The sequence below is a fragment of the Colossoma macropomum genome, unplaced genomic scaffold (genome assembly GCF_904425465.1).
Source record: "Colossoma macropomum unplaced genomic scaffold, Colossoma_macropomum, whole genome shotgun sequence".
Classification (NCBI taxonomy): Eukaryota; Metazoa; Chordata; class Actinopteri; order Characiformes; family Serrasalmidae; genus Colossoma; species Colossoma macropomum.
In genome coordinates this window covers 37,256,859-37,282,967 of record NW_023494787.1, presented here as the reverse complement: position 1 = coordinate 37,282,967, position 26,109 = coordinate 37,256,859, and the positions used below count along the sequence as shown (strand labels likewise).

General features: G+C 36.6%; 1 protein-coding gene across 1 annotated transcript; it reads right to left on the bottom strand.

Annotated features, from left to right (window-relative positions):
• Window positions 1-286: 286 nt before the first annotated feature.
• On the bottom strand, window positions 287-14,904 carry LOC118804917. The gene is made up of 13 exons (XM_036565527.1): window positions 14,893-14,904; window positions 14,712-14,770; window positions 14,233-14,379; window positions 14,033-14,137; window positions 11,753-11,845; window positions 11,511-11,567; window positions 11,033-11,116; window positions 9,040-9,132; window positions 7,127-7,219; window positions 3,744-3,893; window positions 2,633-2,734; window positions 2,457-2,540; window positions 287-377 (listed from the first exon to the last, which is right to left on the bottom strand). The coding sequence occupies exons 5-13, from the start codon at window positions 11,797-11,799 to the stop codon at window positions 287-289; spliced, it is 801 nt and encodes a 266-aa protein (XP_036421420.1). The 5' UTR covers window positions 11,800-11,845; window positions 14,033-14,137; window positions 14,233-14,379; window positions 14,712-14,770; window positions 14,893-14,904.
• Between the last annotated feature and the right edge of the window lie 11,205 nt (window positions 14,905-26,109).

Here is a 26,109-nt window from a genome sequence, read left to right as displayed (position 1 = left end):
TCAGAGAACTTCAGGACAGAGAAAAATAAATAAACTAAATATTTTTAGTCAAACCACGATTATATTTTAAGATGCAGTGAGAGTAAATGTGGATCCTCATGTGTGGTTGTGTTACTGATGACAAAGTTCATGATCTTTACCATGCTAAGGCAGTCTCACTGAGAAAGTTTATTGTTTTTGAAGACATTCTATTCTAACATAATAACACACATGTTTTAGCTGCATATAACCATCATATACATCTTTTCATTTACGTCCACACCGCAACAGTTCTGTCTTTCATTCTTTACCTTTCAGATTCTTCCAGCTCCTCTTGAGTAATCGGTCCACTGGCCAGCAGCTTTTTAGTGCAGATCTTTCTCATTTTTTCCAATTTCCTGTGACACAAAGAAGAGAAAGACTTGTAATGACAGAGGCATTGTTGCAGGCTGCATGTGCACAGTAGCTTTATTTAGGGCAATCCAGCAACTGTAGTCATCAGCTGGCAGGTACACACAAGGAAAATCTACATAATCTACAAACAACCAGAAAAACCAAGGACAACAAAACAGCTTTGAAATGCACAGAAATAAAGCAACACTTTACAAGGCAGTAAATGTACACAGCAGATAATGACCTTCACCCAAGTTGCGTACGGTCAAATCTGACTGTAAAATGAGCGCACACAAATTTCACCACAGTTTTGTCATTCATCACTTTCATCTTTACCGTACAATCAAACTCACTTCTGGTATAAATTTGAGAGTAATATTTCTACAGCCTGAAAAATGTCTGATTTGTGGTTAAATAATCAAAAATATTTTCAAGAACAACATGATAATACTAATAACTGTGTACCCAGCAGTCCTTGTACTAAAGTGGATGTCCTTCCTCTTTTACATGCATACTGATGTAATCAAAAGCTGCTACTATAGTTGAAACTTTTGCTTTACACTACTGGTACAGCACCTCACTACCTCCCTAAAACACAAAGCATAACTATCCAGTACAGCAGAAGTTCATCTACTGCAGTATTATCACTGCTGTATTTTATGAAAATAACATCACAATAAAATCACAAATCACACTCACCACTGGGGGGCAACAAGATTTATTTTTTTTTTATTTTAACAACATTTATTTCATATTTTTTTCTATTCAATCATTGTAATTTTAACAGTATAAAGATATTTCACTTTTGCCCAGTAGGGGGAGCAATGCACTTCTGGACCTTCCTCAAACTAATACAGCACCAGTGCATAATGAGGGAGTCTATGTGGGAGTGGAGGGGCATTGTGGTTCCCACTGGGCAAAAATAGCAAACCACTTGAATATGCAGGCAATACAACACCAAGATTATTTGTTGATATACATTTTTGGGAATAGGCTTTACATGTACAAGAAATATCAATGCTATATTATGATTAACATCACCTTTATTGCAGAAATAAAAATGTGTTTCCATTATACATGAGATGTTATTTTTTTTTAAAAATACCTAAAAACATTAGAAATTCATATAAAGCATTTTGGAATGAATCTCTTGCTAACTTTTACAGGCAAAATAAGCCAAAATAATTTTCTAAATATTGTAAATATTTTCAAAAATCATTTTGAGAACAGTGTTGCAGCAGCACATTAATTCTACCCTAAATTGTGATACTGAAAGAACTGTAATTTGGTGTAAAACATTGAAACCATTTGAGTAGGAAGAAAAATCACCCAAATTTGGCAGATGCTTTTGAATCTGGTATCTGTATCTAGTAAATTAGACTGAGCAAACCTCTATCTATCAGCTAAACCCCATGTGTCAAACATCTGGTCCCGCGGGCAGATCAGGCCCGCCACACAATCCTATCTGGCCCGCAAAAGTATTTTAATTTTCTATTTGCCTGTTTCACAATGCTCTGCACTACAATCCCCAGCATGCACTGCAAAGTAATGTGTTCCAACTCTCCTATCCCATCAACAATCTATAGGACAGTGGTTACACCTCAGTTCTACACAATTCTACACAAATCCACACCAGTCATATCACCAAAATGCATTTCAGCTGCAGTTTAACCAACATAAACACTTCACATTAGCTCAGCAGCTCAGAAGCTCAGAGCCCTTAATGAACTGACAGTAAAGAAAGGATACCAGGTGTCTAGTTCAAGCAGATAGGTAGGTTTAAAAGACTGAGCTCCTGGGGACATTTAAATTTTGAATACTTCAAGTGTCCATGTAATATTTCAAGGTCTACTACAAGTGCCTATATTTTACTGATGAAGTTTCTGCGTATTTTGAATAAACAATGGCCAGCTCGGGTTATAGCACAACGTTAATTAAAAATGTAATAAAACATTTTTTTCTCTGGCCCACAGATTTAATGATATTTCTTAATATGGTCCTTTTACTGGTTGAATTTGACACCCTTGCGCTAAATAGTTGTCTGTAAATTTTTTCTCCAAGATGTTCATAACATCTGTACTTACTTGGCAAGTTGTTCTGCATCACTGTCATCAATATTTTTATCAATTAGTTGGTTTGAGTAGTTTGAAAACAATCGCACACCAGCCCTTGTAAAGAAACAGACAATTTAGTCAGTGTAACACTGTCTTTAAATTCACGGCTATGGAAAATAGTTACGCAGCTACAAGTTACATCTTACCTCACTTGTGGAAGCAAGATTACTGTTGTATTCTCTTTCTCTTCTTCTAAGACTCGTTTAGCCTCTTTATTTAAACTTTTCAAGTGTTTCATGTCATCACCTCTGTGAGACAAACAAGAAAAATGGTACTGGCTAGTTTAAGCATATTACAGTGACCCGTTACTGGCTGTGGACATACAGGATACAGGATACATGGCCATGCTGAGCGGCCATGTACAGAGCCTCACAGAAATGCTGTACTTGCAGTAGGAGATACTTAAATCGTTGTTGCTGATTTGTCTGGGATGTGTGTGTGTTGCTTGTGTCGCTCTATGCTGGGCTGTGGGGTAGTTTGTGTGGATTTACTGTTTATTATCAAGTAGAGTTGTGTGGTTAGAAGTGACTTGCCTGCTGAGCAGCAGGTTCTCTGCTGCTGTGCTCAATAGCATTCATCTAAAGCACAGTGTTTGCTGTGTCGTCTTCTTGGCCGACGCCAATTTATTCTGCTCTTATTCAGTCTATGCTGGCTTTGTATTATGTTCCACATTGACTATGACATTGCTTATGATGGGTGCACAACACTGGTCCTGGAGGGATGATGTCCAGCACAGTTTGGTGATTTACCTACTCAAACACATCCAATAAACCTGGAAATTAACAGATGAGTTGAGCTTTTTTATGTAGGGTGTACTGTTTTTATCTTTACAATGTTTTACTTGTATTCCTGTGTAAAGCACTTTTTCTGCATTTTGTAACTAAAATGAAAAGTGCAACATAAATGAAGTTTACATAAATAAACAAGTGTGCTGTACATTTGGCTTCCAACACTGGGCTTCCTGATTGCACCCTTAGAAGTCTTCCCAATGTGTCCTAAGCTTACCTCTGTTTTATAACCTGTAGAATAAAATAGATGTGTTTTTCTTTAAGTGAGGCATAAGCTGGTTTCTACCCTCATCATTCACAAATTATAGCTATGTTTGTGTAACAGGACAAAAAATGTCTATAACAGAAAACTGAAACTTTGCTACAACAAAAAGTTCGGACAACATATGGAAAACATCTCATATATTGTCATATAACGTGCAAAAATCTCATCATGTTCTTTACAGTGAATGCATTTCTTGTTGCTTACCTGAAAGTCTGAAACTCTTCTTCTTTTGCAAGGGCAGCGGTTATAATGTTAACTCTGTACAACAGTCTAGTGATTGCAGGAAACATGTCCATTTCAGTCAGCTTTTCCCAAATAGGTGCGGAAACAACAGCATCTAATTTGACAAAGGCCCTGCAAAATGGTAAGAGAAGGACATATTTGGTCATTGCTTTCTGTTTGCCCAGTAAAATGTAATGCTAAAACTTACCTTAATAATGCAAACATGATCAATTAACATCTCTGGCTCTTCTACAGTACACACAACACTGTGATTTTAATGCGTGTACATTTAAAGGTTTACAACGTTTACTCTAGTTTCCCAACATACATTTCTCATCCAAATATCATATTGTTACATCTTGGCAAAGAAGGAGACGCAGGAAACATTGTGCTTTATGCTAATGCTCAGGGTGGCAGGGGTTCAGAATGTCCACAGGTCCCAGTAGCACACATGCCACAGGGCACGCGCTCTTCGGCCACATGCACCATAGCAGAGAGACTGTGGGCTGTGTCCTCCTTCCCCCTTCCTTGCCTGAGCTGTGATGGCTTAAAGACTGGCCAATGTGGCGAGCGGCATGTACTGACCCTGCTCCTCTGGCAGCAGTGCGCCTTGGAGGTGCCCCGGCACCAACTCCTATGTGCTTTCTTCTCAAACACCGGACACCGGACCAGGCCACCATGCTGCTCCACCAGCCGTCGTCCAAGCATCCTTGCTGCTGCCTTTTTTGCTGCCATCTGCTGCCCCTTCTATCATCTTTCCTGCACTGCTTCTTCCTCCACAATCCTCGGCCGTGCTCAGCCTTCTCCACCGTTGTTCATCTTTAAGTTTGTAGTAGCGCCATTCTCCTCCAGACCACTGGAGGGCACTATCTCACTTCTGACACCAAATGTGACATCTTGGCAAAGAAGGAGGTGTGAGGAACATTGCTCTTTTAAGGAATGCTCTTTATTGAACACAGAAGCCATGGAGAACTGCCGATCAGGGTTACTGAAATATCAATGATAGCAGACAGGTCCCTTCTAGCCAGACAGTTCAATTTAATGGCAGACACAAACTATATATATATATATATATATATATATATATATATATATATATATATATAAACCACACCACAATAAAACAAAACTAACATGTAAACACATCTTAAACTAACAACAACATTGTTAGCAACAGCAGCAACAGTACCTTTTCACACCGGGAGTGTGGCACCTCCCAAGAGTCATTTTACATGGTCACACTTCTTAAGCTCCTAGCAGATGCCACAGTATCGCAAAATGAGGAGATGTTAGATAAATTGGTTTGCTAATTAGGAATGGGTATGTACACATACACATAAACACATACACACACACTCTTGTCCTTTTTGATCAGGGTGTGAAATACAGGGGCTCAGAATCAAAATTCCAGAGGGATCCATGAAATTGAACTTATTTAGACATTATGCTGTCTGTTCAATAAAATAAACAAAAATTTAACTCAAAGAAAGGTCATTGTTTAGCTGCTACAAAACGACTAGAGATTCAGCACTGGTCTGTCTCAGGGTGGTGCTGTAGCAAATTGGTTCACCCAGTCGGTCCTTCATAGCCTAGAAACTGTTACCAACGCCCAAGATACCCAATTTCCCAAGAGATTTGTCCTGCTCTACTGAACTAGAAAAGAGAAAATAATGGTGTGGAAGCCTGTTGTTCAATAAGGGTTGTTCCAAGCTCCAATTAAAACAGTGTGTATTTGAATCGGCCATTAAAATTAAAGCACGGCTTCAGTAGGGTTTTATGAGATGCGCATCAGTAGGGTTCTATTGGCTGTGCTCCTGTTGGCTGCCACAAACACATTCAGACGCAACTTGCATTACATAAACAAACTGCAACAGTCCTGGAGTCAATATTTTACACTTTGTAATCACTAAAAATATTGAATTGCATTATGATATATTAGCAATACAGACACCTTGTTAACCATTTCAGTGCCATGTTATAATGAAATTTTAGGAGAAGTCTTTCTTAAAGCAACCACCATCGCTACAAATAAACATGAGTAAAAGTACTATGATTTAATTCTGATTCTAATTCATAGCTTTCCACCTGTTTATCATGCACTTTTTAAACAAATTTATTTGTTGAATTCCTGTATTTGAAAAACAAAGTGACTTCCTCTTCTTTTTATGCTTTTGCTTTTTCTTCTTAGAGTACAGAAACTGTAGACTAGTTGTTTAGAGAACTGCTCTTACCTTTCAGTTTTCAGTTTCCTGTCGTGACCAAGAAATCCCAAAGGATTAAAAGACATGGTGTAGACAGTTGACATCATGGCGCTATAGATGTCCTCAAAATACATCCAATTTAACCTTAAAAGAAAACACGATATTATGGAAGAATAAATATCACAAACTGTAGCAAAATATATGACAACATAAACGATCAGTCATATCACATAAAGGAATTAATTTAGTTCTAAAATAAAAATGTAAAATTGAATTGATAAAAAATAATAAGTGATCAATAAGCCTAATTATAAATAGCATATTTGCACAACCACCTCTAAAACTCTTGCACACTCTGGAATGGCCTATGTGTCACATTTATACTGCAAGCTGTTATAAGCATCCAACTAATGGAGGTCTTGATAATCAGTTGATATAACATATAAAGTGTGCACACCATGTGGTGTAGGAATGCCAAAACCCTAAATGTAAGATGGGTTGGTACCATTTATTCATTCATTGTTTAATAAATTAATTACCACCCACATGAACAGTCACCTTGGGTCTCCTGGGTTCCCACCTTCTTTAAAGTTATGTTTATATCAGTAGGAAACCAAGAGAAAATTTGAAATAAAAAAAGTTGAAAAACAATTTGTAGACTAATGTTATTATATTTGAGAATTTTTTACCATAAAGCTTCCTCGATCAATTCTGATTTGTATGTTAACATGAGGAGTTCTGTCATTGCTTGCATTGTTTCTACAAACTTTGCTTCATTTAATTCTCTGTAAGAAGAAAACATCATTATTGGTCCATTTTTTTTATACAAACAGAGGTGTATAAAGTACTTGTTTTAAAGTACAGATTTATTTTGACATAAGCAAGCATATATTGACAATACACACACACACATCTTCTAAGCCAGACATATACATTCACACCTAGGGGCAATTTAGCATGTCCAATTGGCCTGACTGTACGTCTTTGGACTGTGGGAGGAAACCGACGCAGACACGGAGAGAACATGCAAACTCCACACAGAAAGGACCCCGGTCGCCCGGCCAGGGAAACAAACCCAGGCCCTGCTTGCTGTGAGGTGACAGTGCTACCCACTGCCGCTTTTTTGCTTTGTGTCAGTGAATTATTGTACAATGAAAGACTCACTTCTCTGCCTGTTCATATTTCTGGTCAAACTCTGGAGATTCGGTGTATTCCAAAAATCTGTCCCAGTAAAAAATGTCCACTCTGGCAGCTACACTGTGAAAGAAAGAATTGTTATGGTTAGTTCTTCTTGGTCATTTTTTCCACTGAAGAAAGTGTCATAACCTTTGGTACCAGCAAACTGGAACTGTACTTTTTTCATAAGGATTGATAAAAACAGGACCTAATGGTCCTCGAGTGTTCTGCTCTGGCAACACAGCTAAATACAACAGCAATTTGGCAATTTCTTTACTTACCCAGTGTATATAGACATCAAGCACTATTACATTACAAATGCAGTGTTGGGTAGTATCGGAATACATGTAACAGTGTTCCATAATGAGGATATGAAAAAAGTAACTGCATTACATTACAGTTACAGAAAAAAAGACAGTAATCATATTACAGGTACATGGTATAATGCGAGGTGATAATATATACAACCTCGTTTCCAAAAAAGTGCTGTTCAAAATGTATATAAAAACAGAATGCAACAATGTGCAAATATTTTTAACCCTATATTGAATTGAAAATAGTACAAAGACAACATATCAAAAATTTGTTTTTTATATATGCCCATTTTGAATTTGATGCCTGCAACCAATAAAGTTGAGACCGGGCAACAAAAGACTAGTAAAGTTGTGTTTTGAAGAAAAAAAAAAAGGTCTCACAACTAATTAGGTTAATTGGCAACAAGTTAGTAACATGTTTGGATATAAAAAAGAGCATCCCAGAGAGGCTGAGTCTTTCAGAAGTAAAGATTGGGAGGAGTTCACCACTCTGTGAAAGACTGTGCGGGCAAATATTGCATCAATTCAAGAATAACATTTGTCAATGTAAAATAGCAAAGAACTTGGTGATTTTATCATTTACAGTGCATAATATCATTAAAAGATTGAGAGAATCCATAGAAATCTCCGTATGCAAGGGACAAGGCTGAAAGCCAATATTTGTTGGCCTTGATCTTCGAGCCCTCAGGCTGCACCATGTCAGGATGAAACCATATATAAAAAGGTTCCAGAAATGCTGCACCTTTCTCCGGGCCTGAGCACATTTAAGATAAACTGATGCAAAGTGGAAAAGTGTTCTGTGGTCCACTAAATCAAAATTAAAAACTCTTTTTGGAAACCATGGACACCATGTCCACCAGGCTTAAGATGAAAGGGACCATCCAGCTTGTTATCAGCACACAGTTCAAAAGCCAGCATCTGTGATGGTGTGCGGGTGCATTAGTGGTATGGGTGACTTGCACATCTGGTAATGGTGTGAAGGCACCATTAATGTTGAACAATATACACAGGTTTTGGAGCGACATGTGCTGCCATCCAGACAACGTCTTTTTTTCAGGGAAGGCTTTGCTTATTTCAGCAAGACAATGACAAACCACATTCTGCATGTATTACAACGTCATGGCTTCATAGTAAAAAAGAGTCCTGGTTTTAAACTGGCCTACCTGCAGCACAGACCTGTCACCAACTTGTTAACAATTGTCGAATTAAAAAAAAAAAAAGACAAAGGAACACTGAACTGTTGAGCGGGTTAAATCCAACATCAAGCAAGAACGGGAAAACATTTCACTTTCAGAACTACAGCAATTGGTCTCCTCAGTTACCTAACACTTACAGAATGTTGTTAGAAGACAATGTGATGTAACACAGCAGTAAACATACCAACTTTTTTGAAACATGTTGCTGGCATACAATTTAAAGTGTGCATATTTTTTAAAGCATAATAAAATTTCTAATTTTCAACATTTGATATGTTGTCTTTGTACTATTTTCAATGAAATATATGATTTAAATGATTTGCACATCATTGCATTCTGTTCTTCATTTACATTTTGCACAGTATCATCACGAGATAAACAGTGGTCTTACCCATATTGCAGTTCTTGAAAATCCACCTTTCTAATTTGTGAAACCACTTCTGCTCCAGTTTTAAGAATGTTCTCTATGAATGTTTCCACAGTGCTGTTGGATGCAAAAAAAAAAAAGAATGTTAATTTACCAAATTACACCTGTGATTTGTTTTATTATTGCAATCACCCAAGTAGAAGAATCCACAATATTCAATTTTCACATATTCACCACACTGACAGAAAAAAGTACTGTACTGTTTTTTTCATTCAAGGCTCAAACAATGTAAGTGTACTCTCAGAAGTACAACAATGATTTTATGTTCCAACTGTGTACTTTAAATAAATTTTTCCCAGGAGAAATGTACATGTTTGTACCTTTTTATAACCTTTTGTTTTAAAATAGAACAATAAAACAAAAAGGCTTGAGACAAGGCAGGGTTTGTGGAGTCATTATAACTTGCATTAATATAATTGCAGTGGATAATACTACAATTACGTTCCTTAACTAAAGATATTGAAGACTTATCCTAAAGGGAACCCCCCCCAGGTATTTTAGGGAGACTGCCCCAGTATCCCCAGTTTAGCACCTTTTTTCTCAGAGTGTAGAAATATATTGCTTTAAGAAATTTTAAATGTACCACAATAGGTATTATCATTAATGTGCCAACTGGAATGAAACTGACTATTCAAATATATGTTTACTGGGGCATTTCACTCTACCAATGAACCAGGCCACCATTTCATGTTCAGGCAGGGCACCAATAATCAAAAATCGTAAACATACTGCATTAGAACAAGGTCTAGAAATGATACATTTTCATTCAATGTTGGGCTGGCCAATAACAATATAGTATATGTTTATATAATGCTGTATGTTGCATTATTTTAACCATTATAAGATTTTAAAAAGATTTCATGACTTAATTTACTTGATCTCTGCTACATAACACTGACATAACCATACCATAAACACATTATAGAAGATGGCATATGCTGTCATGAGCTGTCATATGCTGACATGACCCATCAGTGGAATACTGCCTATTATATGACATATATATTAGACAATTAATTCATTTTTCACTGTGTAGCATTCTACATTAGAAGGGCGGTGGTTCTTGAAAGATGTATAATTCTTGTAAGCTCACATGAATCATAGGAGCAGAAAGTAAACAAAAATATATATTGAATTAAAAAATGTTTGTTTTTTTGTGTTATGTTTGTCTGATAAAACATTTTTACACTGTCCTCTACAAAGATTGGCACCCCTGACAAAAATGATGAAAAAAGGGCTGTAAAAAGGCTGTGATCTTTCACTTGAAATATCAACAGTAACCTTTATCTAAGGTACAGTGTTGAAAAAAAAAATCTAAATCTTATTATGACAAATATATTTTGAGAATATTTTTCTTAAATCTATGTGTAGATTTGTTGAGCTAATTCTTTGTCATTGGGTAAGAGTGACCTATGCATTTATATTAAGTTGTACGAGAAAATGTGGAAATGTGTAATGTGTAAATAAATTATTATGGGCAGTTTGATTTTGATTCTTTTTTTTTTTTGTGAGATGAAAAGGTAAAGGTTAGATGTAAAGGTTAGATCTTTGGGGTAAGAGGGCCCTCCAGACAAAGGGCAAAAGTCCCCCTTAACAGTACTGCTCCAAAAATATTATTTAGTTTAGTTTTCATTAGGAAGTCAAAAAAGTTGCTGACTGTGGGCCGTGGGCTGCCTTCGTTGTTATTCTGTGAAACTTCTGATTCATGCAATGGAATATGTATTATAACTGACAATCTATTCCCAGTAACATATTAAAGGTTATTCACTCTTGTAGTTTTATCTAGATCAAACATCACAACATAGCTTCAAATAATTCCATGGTAAATTCTCCCAAACAAGAAAATCTATTGATAGGGAAAAATAACCATGTCATTTTTCAACATTTCTCATTTCTACAGATATTTGCGAAAATTACATCGTATTCCATTTTTGTCTTGTCATGCATGCATTCTTACCTGGTGGATAGAAGGTAACAGAGGAACTCCAATGGATCATTTTTGACTGATGGACCTCTGGGAAAGTAGCGTGACTCCACAGCTCTGTGAAAAACAACACAATTGATTAACAAAACAATTAAAATTAATTGTTACAAATCAGACACTCAAAACTAAAATAAAATGAACTGTATATTGTGGATTATACAGTTTGCATTAAATCTTGTGGCAGAACAACCTGAACTACAAGTAAAAATGTTTTACAGAAGGATACAGAGGTATATGTATGATTAATTTTCACAAAATACAATCTGTAAATAGTACTATCAGCTCTGTTACTCTTAACAGAAGTTTTTACCAGTGATGTTAATAATAAAAGATCAGGAGTGACACTAGAAGTACAGTTCAAAGTGAAAAGTGTTGCTATATAATTTAGATGAACTGTGTCAGGCAGACAGTAAGCTGTAAGAAACATAAGAATTGTAATAAACATACTTACCCCCAGACCTCATTCAGCTGTTCTCTATTAATTACCCCTTCTAACATGTTTACAGCTCTGTCAAAGATACATATGAAAGGGATGAGTTTAAACTTTCAGATACAAAAGTGAAAAAGTGAGAAAATACCTAACATAATTAATTTTAATGCATCATATTCCCTTAGTATAAACAGATACATATGCGAAATAAAAGGAAGATGCCCTGATTTCAGAGTAACTGAAAAGTGGGGAAGAGATCTTACAGTAGGTACTGTTGAACACCCTTCCCTGTTGCTAGCGAACAGAACATCCCTTGTATGTCATCCTTGTAGAACAAAACCAGCCTTCGGATAGTGCTGTGAATTGAATAACAATAAACAAAGCTTATAGTGCATTCAAATTTAAAGGTATGGAGATACCAGCCTTGTGACCGGAAGGTTGCCGGTTCGATCTCCTGAGCTGACAGAACGAGACTGAAGTGCCCTTCAGCAATGCCATGGATAGGGCTGCCCACCGCTCTGGGCAAGTGTGCTTACTGCCCCCTAGTGTGTGTGTGTTCACTAGTGTGTATGTGAGTGTTTCACTGCACAGATGTGTTAAAATGCAGGGTGAAATTTCACTGTGGGACTAATATAGGGTAACAAAGGTAAAGAGAGGCCAGTCAAAATGCCCATTAAGAACAACTTATTCATTTTTCAACATCAGGGAAAAAAGCCTTTTCTGCTTTACAGTATCCAAGTGATCCCAAACACATTGGTGATCTTTAGGTCTGGACTCTGGGGTGGCTAGTCCATTGTTCAGCTTTTGTGTTTGATAGGCTTGATATGTACATTTTGATCTTCTCAGCAGTGTATCTAAAGACTCATTTAAATGAGGAATTCTTCTTTGTTGGTTGAAACCAGACTGTGTTGTAATTTATAAACTGAAGCAGTCATGCACGCATGGATTGGTAAACACAAACACGACTGTCACACTAATCTCATTTAAATACAAACAAAAAACAGAATCTCATATGTCAGTAATAATATAAAGCTTGGGTGCTTGAGAACAGAAACTATTTCTTCATTTATTGTATTTATTTATTCATTTATACACATTCAATAGCTATTTGAAAGATGTTTTTTTTTCACAAAATTAGTCCTACCCAGTGAAAATTAAAACATAATTGGTTAATTCCACTGTCAGTTCCAAATCATGTCAGTGACACATTAGGCCTTTAGTTCAGCTCCTGAAGTCCTAACCAATAGGTGAGCTCACTAGGCTTTATCTACTTCGATACCACAGAAAAATAACTGATTGGCTAATTTTCTGTTGGGCATTTTAAGAATTTAACCATTTGGTTTCCAATCAAAACTTAACAATAAAATAAGAGTACTAGTACAAATGCAAGGAGCTGAAGAAATAAAAATATGTTTGTTAAAATGTCAATGTTTAACTAAAACTCATATTTCCCCATGCAGAACTGTCAGATGTAAATTAACACTAAGATTCCCTACAGTTATTATGATTTTTAAATTGTAACCCAATTTCTTTCATTGAAATTATTTTAATAGTTTAGAACTCCTTCTCATTTAATCAGTTTTAGAAATTTCATAAGGATAGAGAGTTAAATATATTCGTGTGAGTCCTATTTTATTAAATTAATTAATTATAAATGGTAACTAGATAATGTAGTCTGTATTTCTTTTACTCCACACTAAGCAACTTTCTTTGTCACTGTTTTTTTTTAGAAATGTTATAATGTTAACACTAACTTCAGAATTCTGTTCTTTTAAATCTTATTTCTCTTTCTTAGTAATCATGTTTTTGTAGAACGTGTATCAGGCTCCAGTCCTGGTGGGCCAAAACACTGCAGACTTCAGCACGCTACCTCATTAAACACACCTGATTCAGCTCATCAGCTAATTAGCAAGGTCTTCATGAACTGAATTCAGAGCATTAGATGAAGGTAAATGCTGATCTCCACAGCACTTTTGCCTGGAAAGTCCCCAGTTTGACATGCCTGTTTTAGAAGTAGGATTATCAGAGGTTTCAAGTAGCTTTATGTAACTGTGGTGTAAAATTAGGGTACTTTTGGATATACACACACACATCATCTAAACCGCTTATCCTTCTGGGTCGGGGTGGGGTGCTGGAGCCTATCCCAGTTATCATTGGGCGGAAGACAGGATACACGCTGGACAGGTCGCCAGTCCATCGCAGGGCATCCTTTTGGATAAAACAGTCTATAAATACATATATGTATATATCTGCATTCTGCATATGTGCAGATATTCATACATCTCTTTAGCTTTTCTCCATGGCTATTTATTATTATTATTATTATTATTATTATTATTATTATTATTATTATTATAGTCTGTTTGCTTGTATCAATTTGGATGGTTTTTCCTTCTCCTGCAGTATTTTGGAGGTTTGTGAGGTTCATATATATGGATTTAGTTTTTACATTTTTTTCAGTAATTAACTTAACAATTACTGAACTTTGACAAATTCTTCCATTTTTTAAATGTCCCTCCTTATTTAAATTCATTAGGACTCACCGTGCTGCTACAATTAAATCATCCTGCTCTCCTTTACATCTTTCCTCTACACTGATTCTGTTTGCTGTCTCTTTGAAGGAATTCCAGTGACCTTGGATTGCAGTTCTGTAAAAGAAATCAATGACCAGTCATTAATAGGCTGCTTTGAAATGATACAATTTCATAAACAATAATAATAATAAAGACAGAAAGAAAATCACCTGTTTGTTCTCAGCTGGTTTTCTCTCACTATTCTCTCAATTGTGTCTCTGAGTTTGTCCAAGCAGTTCAGAAACACTTGGGCCCCAATTCCAACATTTTTTCCACATTTTCATGATCTTTTTCTGACATCTTGAAACTCTCCACTCCTTTATAAGGATTCATAAGGAATAAGTAACATGCACCTTAAATCGCAAATCAAAGAATTTTCCGATGACTTAATTTAGTAATTGAATAATTTAGTCAGTACAATGCAATGACAAAATTATGAATGAAGAAGCTTAATATTGTTCATGATAAGATTTAGTGTAATATGTAAAGAGAAATTCATAATATTGCTTTTTAAAATACTGATGTATGTCTCGATATTACAGGATGTTGCATGCTCATTTGATAAAAAGGCTATTAGTTCAGCTGGGAAAGTACCTAGAGGTTTGCTAGAATTCTATCTTAAGTAACACTGCAACATCATAAAACTCACCACATGAAAGAAGCAGAGCGAGACTTACGAAAGTCACAAGTTTTGCCATCCTGAAAGAACTGCACAGAAAACAATAAACATGAAGTAAAACAATTCATAAAAAAACTTTAAGACATTATATTTTCTAAAAAGGCTAAATAGCCAAAAGCTAACAGTCATAAGTGAGCTTCAGTTTACTCACAACACATAAGCTATGTAATTACAGTGGACACGATTGGCAGTCAGTGTGCACTTTAATACTGACCCGAAAATACATTTCTGATACTGTGCGCATACTGAACCACCCAGAATAATGTGTACAGTGAAGCATATCTTTCATTCCAGGGAACATTCCAGTGCATTTAGTAGTCATGTACTAGTGTTTAGTGATCAGTGGTGGTTACTTTGAGACTTCACAGGAAGCATGACGTCCCCTAAAAATTCATCATAACATGGCACTAAAATGGTTCACAGTGCTCCCTCTTGTATCTCTTACTGCAGTTCAGTATTTTTAACCATTAAAATGTGTGAAATATCTACTCTATATCACAGAACACTGAATTTGAATAAGAACCTCACACGCAGTTACTTAATAGTTATCATTATGTATATTATTTAAGAGAAATCTGAGTAAATTAGACACTGGAGGAGCATTTCTGCCTATAATTCTGCTCTATTCTCCAGAACAAATCACCCCCAGTATTGACCCAGACTGCATAACCTTTACTCAGGCTAAATTCAGAGAAACTTCAGCAAGTTAAACAGACATGCTGTACTAATTCCAGAATCAAATTCAGTTTATAAAATATTAACTACCCAAGCCCTAAAATGAACTCTCAATTTGTGCAATCATTAACTCAGAATATACTACTAAGATACAGAGAGAATAATAAACAACTTTGCCACCTGAGTGATGCTTTGAGCACATGACTGCCTACAGAACACAGATCCAGATTCAAATAATCAGCCAGTAGCTGCAAATGTACTTTGTTGTTCCTATAACATTAAAAGAATGTTGTTCCACACAACAAAGCAGAGTTTCAGACTTGATGTTAACAACTGAAAACAACTTGCTGTCTGTAAATGTCATTAATGTAATGTCATTTTAAGTTACAGGTCCTTGTTAAATGGAGTTAAGTGTGAAGAATAAGACCATGTCTGAAGTTCCTCCTCCATTCTAACATCCACAATAAATATACAATAAACAATAAATTTCCACTCTATCTTCCATTTCCTGTGATGAAGTTTCACACTCCACCTCCTCCCTGCTTCCTCCATATTCCTCAGTCCTGTCTCTTGGTCTTCTCTCCAAGTTCTTCAAAAGGGGTTCAGCCTTCTAGTATAAAGCAAAAGCTGCCCATGTTCTCAGAGTTCTCTCCCTTTTTACAGTCTCTCCTCATATCACACTTAAAAATAATGGTTCTTCAAGGGTTCTTTAGAAAACACAATGGTTTTATGGAGCCATAAACACTCAACCAAGATTGCAAAATTATTCTGGCCAAGATCTGGCCCACATCACCCATTTTCATCTAGCCCAATTGCTGATTGACGGGACTGTTGCAGACCACTCCTGGTTGCTAGATGTGGGCCACATATGTACCAGATTAGGGCCACAAGTCAGCCAGATGTGATCCACACAACTGGGCCTAATCTGGGCCAGAAGCTGACCACAAGGTTTGGGCCATATCTGAAACAAATCTGGGCCATATCTGATTTCAGATGGCAAAATTATTCTGGCCCAGGTCTGGCCCACATCCTTCCACCCCCATTTTCATCCAATCCACTTGCCACATGGATTGACGGCACTTGGGTGGACTGCTCCTGGTTCCTAGATGTGGGCCACATCCGTACTACATTAGGGCCACATATCAGCCAAAAGTGAAGCACACAATTGGGCCTAATCTGGGCCAGAAGCTGACCACAAGACGTAAGCCATATCTGGAACAGATCAGCACCAGACCTTTTTCAGATAGCAAATCCCCTCCCATTTTTCTCTGGCCCACTTGCCACATGGATTGATGGCACTTGGGCGGTCCACTCATGGTTACCAGATCAGGGCCACATACGCACCAGAGTAATTCCATTAATCATTTTTAAATAAAAGCACAACTAGGCCTAATCTGGACTGCACAAGTGGCCTGGATTTGTAAGCAGTCCACACTTGTCCCAGAGTCGGCTGCTATATGGCTATTGATTCTCAGCCCTATTTAAAACTAGTCCAAGACAATTTACCACCAGCCTACAACCTTCCATCATGACTGGCCTACACATTTAAAAGTACAATAATGGATTTCTTCAAAATGTATTCAGCAGTAGTGATCACTGTAAATTAGTCAGGCATTTTTCCTCCATTTTCAACATAAATCAACAATCAAAAATGATAGGACATTTATTGTTTATTGAATCAGGTTTGCTTGGATGAAAGTGAAGTGGATGAAAGTCAAACAAAGTCAAATGACAATCATATCAGCATATCGCTGTCATCAGAAGAAAACCTTGTTTTCCAAAATGATAACTTTACAGGAAAAGGAAAAAAAACTAATTTACTTTTAATGTAAGTCAATGGAACCAGAATTTTTCATGTAATTTGGGGCAGTTTCTTTTGGTCCATTCATTATGAAATTTACACACAATGTAAAGGGTAACAGGCATTTTCAAATTATGTCAAAAACTGAAAAACAACAAAAATGGAGATACGTTTGTTCCGACAGCAGCGATATGCAATGTGAAGTTCTTTTTTGACCACCTTGACCATCCTTATTTGCCATACCGGTGGCGTATACTTATATTACCTTAGATTACCTTTTATCTCCATGCAAAATTTGTACTTCTTATCCTAGTCCTGTGGTCATTCAAACTATTCTAACCTTTGACGAAGGACCAGAGCAGGTGTGCCCAACCATGATCTTGTTGGTCTATCGTCCTACAAAGTGTAGCTCCAACCCTAGTCCAGCATACCTGGTCCAAAGCAATGATGGCTAATACTAGAGCCAGATGTGTTGAAACCAAACTCTCCAGGGGGGAGGATCACAAATACTAGAGCCAGATGTGTTGGAACCAAACTCTCCAGGGGGGAGGATCACAAAGACCAGGCAGCAGATGTCTAGCCCAGTTTCTAGGTCAGTTTGTGACCACAGAGATGCTCTTGGCTGGATATTTTTGGATGGTGGTCCACTCTCAACCTAGCACTGACACTGACATGTGTAAAAACCCCATCAGCATGACTGTGTCTGACATACTTGCTTCAACATCACACACACTACCATGTCAGTATCACTGCTGACATATATATATATATATATATATATATTTCCAATCAACCTGAAGAACCTTCAGCAAGTCTGCACGGAAGAATGGGTGAAAATCTCTCCCAAGCAGTATGAAAAGCTGGTAGAAACCTGCTCCAACAGAATTAAAGCTGTTATTCCAGCGAGTGGATCCACTGAGTTAATGGTCTGAATGAGTTGAATACTTTTACAAGCAGAATTCTTTGAAAATATACTTTAAGAACATACTGGTTTGCAATAAAAAAAACTGGCTAAAACAAACTGTGTTAGTGTCCTTTGTAATCTAGATGAACGTACTAAACACACAAACACACACATTGTTGTGCACATATATAGTATGTAGAGTATACTATATATACACATACATATACGCCCGAAACTAACAGCAATTTATCTGAAGTAGAATGTGTGTGTGTGCAGGATGTGCGTAATTTTGTCTTCTTGTACAAATTGACTGCCAGAGTAATGAAATGAACTCTGTCATGCAAGTGTGTGATTTTCTTTCAACTACAACATAATGAAGTGAAACACAGTCAATTGGTTGTTTATGTGAGCTGATTTGAGTACTACATGCCACATAGTAATCGGATATCGGCGTGAATAACTAGAGACGCATTTGCCTACCAAGTGTAAATGCATGTGTTTAACTCCTTAAAATACTCTTTACAGCAGAGTAAATGTGTGTTTGATGATGCAGGACGGATTTCATCAGAGGTGACTCAAGTGCTGAGTTCCTGCTAATGCTACAGCAGGTTAGCGTGTTACCCAGCTAAATATTATTTTCTCATAATCTTACCTCATACCTTTTTACTAGCAGTTTGCCGCTCAAATAAAATCAGTGGGTCTAACCTGGCCATTCCAATAAAAACCTTCTGGCTACGCCCCTGCATGATCGCGGTCCAAACAATAAGCAAAAGCTGCTGTGCATCACAATGGTGGCACAGCAGCTTTTGCTTATAATGCAGAGGTTAAATAAAATATCTGATGGATCAGAGCCGGGGAATGACACGAGTACAACACAGCGACTGTTTATAGCCATTTTCTGTTTACTTACATGTTTCCTAGTGTGTTCCTACCTGGTCTTTGCAATTGAATATTTGTTTTCAGTGCCCATGCATTTTAGTTGAAGTATATAATATGAAAATAATTATTGCTTATTTTCAATTAATCCATTTCTCATTCCTCTTATGGCTTCTTTCAGCATACTCAGAATGTTTAAAATTGGACTTGGCATGAAGATAAATATGGCCTCCATTTTATTCATCCAAAAAAACCTTCACCAAAGACAACAGAATTCACCTTTTATAACAATTAAAAATGTAATATTTATGTGTGTTACTTGAAGGAGAAGTTACTTGAGACTGATCTACATGAGAATATGAACAAAATTGTACACAGAAGCACGATTTCTTTTATTATTTATTCAATACATTTCAAAAGTGTGCAGTTGAGACCAACTATCAACTGCTGTCCAAAAGCACTCTGGCCTTTCAGAGTGAGATTTCACACAGATATGACGTTCCAGATGTCAAGCAGAGGAGCATATATCAAATTAAAGAACACCAGAGAAGCTTTATACAAGGTCCTATAAGAAACAAAAACATGTTAATATTGCATCATTCTCTTAATTATAATAGAACATTACTATAACACTAGGTTATGAAAATGTACAAATATGTTCTTTTCACATGTGAAAATCTAATTTAAGGTGCACAACTGGACCTTAAAACCACTGTTTTACCTTTAAGGTACATTTACATCGTTTGTGCCTTGGTGAACAAAAATGTACCTGCACAGAACCTTTTTTCTAACAGTGTAGGTGCTTCCATTTCATAATAATAGCATTTACAGTTGACTAGGGCAGATCTAGCTGGGCAGAATTTCACCAACTAACTTGTGGCAAATGTGGTATCATATGACAGTGCCGTGTTTAAAGTCACTGAGCTCTTCATTACTTTAGATGACTCTTTCTACTGCCAATGTCTTTCTATGGAGATTGCATGGCTATAATAACTAGGAGGGCTGTCCACAAACTGAAGCCATATAGTGTAGTTTTTCCTGTATAGTAGTCGTGTGTAAGTTTAAAGAGTCTGAGCATGTTTGTGCTTTAAATGCTTAAAATAAATGCTCAAATTAAAAAATGGCAAATTTTAAAGTAGATATTAAAGAAGAAAAATATATACATCAGCCAATACTGACATATACAAGGTCTCTTCATCAGTACGAGAAAAGAAAAACTGATATAGTGCCACCCCTAAACAATGAAACAAACAAATAAACAAGGTGTTTCGACCTACCATAATGAGTCACGCATCTCTTGTTCATCCATGAAATTCAAAAACCCAAAAAATGCTTCTACAAACACTCTATAGGTTGGAACAGAAAAAGAATAAAGGTTAAATAAAGATGTACTTTGTCACTGAAGAGAAACCATGACATTTTAACACATTTCTAATTTATATCGCCTTTAATAGACTTTGCACATTAAGACACATCACAAGTCTTAGGCTATAGCTTCATGGCAGAAAAGGATGCATCACAGACTAGGATAATATATATGGAGCATGTTGTGATGTAACACAGTATAAACCCAGATCAGAGGAAATGAGTGGTTATTCAGCTGATTCAAAACACCTGTTCCTCATTCCCGTAAAGAGCCCATATCATGGAAAACTTGGAAAAAAGTTTTTTTTCTTTTATAAAAGTGTCTGATGCATTATGTTTCAAAATTTACCATTCACTCCCCAGGCCATACAGTCCATTTATGGAAACTAAGCTGCAAAAACAGCCCATTTTGGATTCACTGTTTTTTATGATGTCATGAAAACCAACATATTTACATATACCCCCCTTTCAGCCTACAGCAGTTTAGCTCCAAACATTTAAACTGAAGTTATAAGGAATGTTTTGGCCTGAACTGCTTTTCAAATGAGGCACAAAACAATCAGAAGAGACTGTATTTACACATATCAGACTTATAGACACAGTAACAAATGCAGCCTGTTTAATTCTAAGGGATTCTAAGAGAGGTAAAAATTAATTATAGGGCTTTTTTTGGTACATAAACCCACACAGAGGCTGTAAGTGGACGCAAGGGAAAAATATTAAATACAAGAAAAATGTACTGTATGGGCTCTTTGGGTTCTTCTCTTTGTTCAAATATACAGAGAAAGATTGAGAGATTAAACTTAGAAGCTAAAAGGCATTGGACACTTTTGTATCTGTTTCTGTTTTGTTAGTTCTCTGGTCTTCCAAACAGGCAAAAATAAGACACTTTCCCCTCAGCTGTGGTTCAGCCTGTGTTTGTTAATAAGAGAAAGAGACCTGACTATTCTAAAAACACAGAAAGTGGGCATTTAATGAGCAGAATTTGATTACGTAGGGCCAAATTTGAAATATTTGGGTTTAAGATGCAGTTGGAGGTAACACATGTTCTTGTGTGGTTGATTTGCAGGTGACAGAGTTTGTCATCTATAACAAACCAAGACAATCTCAATGATTATTTTTCAGAGGCATGATATTCCAACATGATTACATAAGATTAAGAACACAAAATCAGCAAGCACTCTTCAGACAGAAACTTCACGTTTTCTCACAGGCATCTCTACCTGTCCTCAATCACTGCATGCCAAACAACATTATGTAACAAAGCTAATCCCAAAAAAGTTGGGAGAAATTCAAATAAAAACAGAAAGCAGTGATTTTTTCTGTCTTTTACAGGTATTTAATTGAGTAGCACAAAGAAGACATATTTAATATTTACCTTATCAACGTATTGTAAATATATGCTACCTGCAAATTTAAAGCCTGTAACATGTTCCAAAAGTTGGGACAAGGGCAATGTCAGATTGAGAAGTTTGTGCAATGATCAGAAACACTTTCCACAGGTAAACAGGTGAATAGGTAAAAGGTGAACCTATCTTAATGTAAAAGGAGCATTCATGAAAGGCTCAATCGCCACTTTGAGAAAAACTGCATGAGCGAATAGTCCAACTGTTTAACAACATCATTTCTCAATGCACAAATGCAAGGAATTTAGAAATTTGCCATCTACAGCCCATAATATTTTTAAAACATTCAGAGAATCTTGAGAAATATCTCTGCATAAAGGGCAAGGCCAAAAACCAATACTGAATGCTTATGACCTTCAATACCTCAGATGGCACTGCACTAACTAATATGCTTCTGTAAGGAATATAACTTCATGTGTTCAAGAATACTTTGGAAAACCATTGTCAGCAAACACAGTTGATAGCTGCATCTACAAATGCAAATTAAGACTGTACCACGCAAAGTAAAAGCCATCTATCAATAACATCCAGAAACACCACTGACTTCTCTGGGCTAAAAATCATCTGAGATAGACTGATGCAAAATGAACATATATGTGCTGTGGTCTGACAAGTCCACCTTTCAAATTGGTTTTGGAAATAATGGATGGTGTGTTCAGGCAAAGAGGAAAAATATTATACCCATTGTTACACTATTGTTAACATTCAAAAGCCAGGGTCTATCATAGTATAGGAGTGTGTTAGTGCCAATGCCGTGAATAACTTGCAGATCTGTGAAGGCACCATGATTGCTGAGAGGTACATACATATTTTGGAGCAACAACATATGCTGCCATCTAGATCATTTCTTTTTCAGAGATGTTTCTGCTTGTTTCAGCAAAACAATACAAAGCCACATTCTGCACGTTACAATAGTGTGGCTTTGTAGTAAGAGGGTCCAGGTGGTAAACTGGCCTGCCTGCGGACCTGACTTGTCACTCACTGAAAACGTGAGGTGCATTATGAAGCACAATATACAATCACTGAGACCCTGGACTGCTGAGCAGATGAAATGTTATAACTAGCAAGAAGGGGAAAATTCTACTGTTACAACTACAACATTTGGTGTTTTCACTACCCAAAAGATACTGAACCTTGTTAAAAGAAAATGAGATGGACCACAATGGTTGTCCCTGTCCCAGCTTTTTTTTGGAACATGTTGTAGACATCAAATTTAGATTAGGTGTATATTTACAAAAACACTATTTATTTGAGGTAAATTAGTTGAAATATCAAACAGCTTGTCTTTGTACTGTTTTCAATTGAATAGAACAGTTCTATTATTCAGAACTACCACTCAATAATTCTCTCTTTCTTTCCATACCTTTCAGTTCCACTGGCCAGCAGTTTTTCAGTGCACATCTTTCTCATTTGTTCCAAGTTCCTGTGAAATATACAGAGCAAAGAAAGAGTGATGTTTGTGATTGACACTCATGAGAAAATTGCATTATTTGCATTTTTTGATCAGTACAGAAATATATATTGTGATGTACTGCAGTCGATTACAAATGAAATAAAACTGACTATTTTCCGCTTTTATTAAATTTGGTTGACCTGGAATTGTTGCAAAAAGAGATTATTAAATGTGTCGCTTAAATGTGTTGTGTTGCTTTCTTTTGAAAGCTTACTTATGTGCAGCATTCTATGCACTGTATTGTTTTAAATGATTTTAAATTAATAGTCATGATTTCTTCTATTACTATTAAGCTTTTTCACCTGTCTATAAAGCATTTTGGGCTTCCACCAGCATGAAAAGTATCATATAAATAAAGATTATTATTATTATTATTATTATTATTATCCAATATGGCATAGATATTGCAGATATATGCAGACATATGCATGTGAGGGCGCCAAAAACCTTCTAAGGGGAACGCCTATATATATATATATATATATATATATGGCTTACTTTTGTTTCCCAATTTTATTCCAATTTTGGAGTATTTCTATTGGCCCAGTCATTAAGAAAATTTCACACAATGTCAAGTTTTGTTTAATAGAACTATGCTTGCACAACTCTGCCAGTACTACTGTTGTTTCGTTGCTTAGATTAGGATGGAAACAAAAGGGTTAAATTCTTGAAACATCTGTAATAAAATTGGCCAATGAGGAACTGTTTTTCTCAGTGGTATTCAGGTAGATTTAGCTTAGTAAGCTCTGCTATTAAACTCCACAAGCTGAAGAGAAGTTATAACGCATTAGATTACCTATCACCATAATAATGAAGTGACAGAGGAATCAAACAGTCACATTTTAGTTTTCAATAGGAAGAACCTATTTTGAGAGAAAAACTGTCACTCACAAAAACTGACTTTTGGAAGTACTAGATACATCACTGATTGTGAATTTGCACGACAACTTAATCTCTCTGAAAGGGTCACTGTGAAACTGTACAAGGTAACATAAATGCTAATATCTGTCACAATCTTCAAGTAAATCATGGATTATCTTTTACAAGCGTCACATGTCTATGTTTAATCTAGAACTGCCTGTTTCAAATGTTTCATCCCATCTTAAACTGTGGGCAGCACTCCTGTATCTGATCCACTCATACCAGTGCAACACACACTAACACAACACCACGTCAGTGTCACTGCAGTGCTGAGAATGATCCACCACCAAATAATACCTGCTCTGTAGTGGTCCTGACCACTGAAGAACAAGATAAAATAGGGCTACCAAAGTATGCAGTAAAAGACAGATAGACTACAGTCTGTAATTATAGAACTACAAAGCACACCTACAGTGCTGTGAAAAGTATTTGCCCCTTCCTAATTTCTTTTATTTTTGCATATTTGGTCTCATGAAGCAACACATGATGCCATGTTCTAAAGAGATTCAAATACAGATACAGAAACAAAGTCACTGAAATCGGCCTGTCTGGAAAGGCTTACAAAGCCATTGCTAAGGCTCAGCGACTCCATCGAACTACAGGGAGAGCCTTAATCCACAAATGGAAGAACCTTGGAAGTGTGGTGAACCTTCTCAGGAGTGGCCTACAAAAATTTCACCAGGAGCGCATTGACGATTCATCCAGGAGGTCACAAAAGAGCCCAGACAAACATTTAAAGAACTGTAGGCCTCACTTCCCTCAGTTAAGGTGAGTGTACATGATTGCACAATAAGAAAGACACTGGGCAAAAATGGTATCCATGGGAGAGCTGCAAAGCTCAAACCACTGCTGACCAAAAAGAACGCAAAGGCTCTGCTCGCATTTGCCAAAAAATATCTAGATGACCCTCAAGACTTTTGGGACAATATTCTGTGGACTGAAGAGTCAAAGGTGGAACATCTGGCGTAAAGCTAACACAGCATTCCACCATGAGAACATCATACCGACAAATGTGGTGGTAGTGGGACGGTCATGCGCTGCTTTGCTTCTGCAGAACCTGGGTGACTTGTCACAGTTGAAGGATCCATGAATTCTGCTCTCTATCAGAAAATCCTGAAGGAGAATATCCGCTTGTCAGCTTGTGACCTAAAGCTCAAGCACATTTGGATTACACAGCAGGATAATGATCTGAAGCACACAAGCAAATCCACCTCTGACTGGCTCAAAAGAAACAAAATTACAGTTTTAGAGTGGCCCAGTCAAAGTCCTGACTTCACTGACTTCTCCCCACAGTCATGCTTGAAAACCCTCCAATGTAGCCAAATTAAAACAATTCTGCAAGAAAGAGTGGGGCAGAATTCCTCCACAATGATGTAAAAGACTCATTGCAAGTTATCACAGTCATTTGACTACAGTTGTTACTGCCAAGGGTGGCACAACCAGTTATTAGGTTTAGGGGGACAGTTTATTTTTCACCTGGATGATATAGGTTTTGAATAAATCTTTATCTTCAATAAATGGAATAATCAGTTAAAAGCTGCATTTTGTGTTTACTTGCATTGTTAATCTTATAATAAAATTAGTTGAATATCTGAAACATTAAATGTGACAAATTAGCAAAAACAAAAGAAATCAGGTGAGAGGCAAATACTGTATATGGTAGGTGGACCTGATAAAATAAAATACAAATGAGAAGTGTGTAAATGAAGTGTGTGTGTGTGTGTGTGTGTGTGTGTGTGTGTGTGTGTGTGTGTGTGTGTGTGTGTGTGTAAAGAGAGAGAGAGAGAGAGGGAGAGAGAGATTTTTTTCCACACTGACCTGTAGCTTTTTATTCTGGTACTGAAGAAATTGTTATTTGGTATTAATAACAACATGTAACAAAAATGACATAAAATGTAAAGTTTGTTATTTCTTACACTGTATTGTGTAAATTTTGTCCAAGATGTTTATTACAGTACTTACTTAGC

What these genes read in the sequence shown, in the direction of transcription:
- LOC118804917 (XM_036565527.1), bottom strand. Translation starts at nt 11,799, where the DNA reads ATGTTCTGTTCGCTAGCAACAGGGAAGGGTGTTCAACAGTACCTACT. An exon ending in GGTGTTCAACAGTACCTACT is followed by an intron (nt 11,568 to 11,752) that starts GTAAGATCTCTT and finishes TATCTTTGACAG; the next exon opens with AGCTGTAAACATGTTAGAAG. An exon ending in GATGCAGAACAACTTGCCAA is followed by an intron (nt 378 to 2,456) that starts GTAAGTACAGAT and finishes TTTGTGTCACAG; the next exon opens with GAAATTGGAAAAAATGAGAA.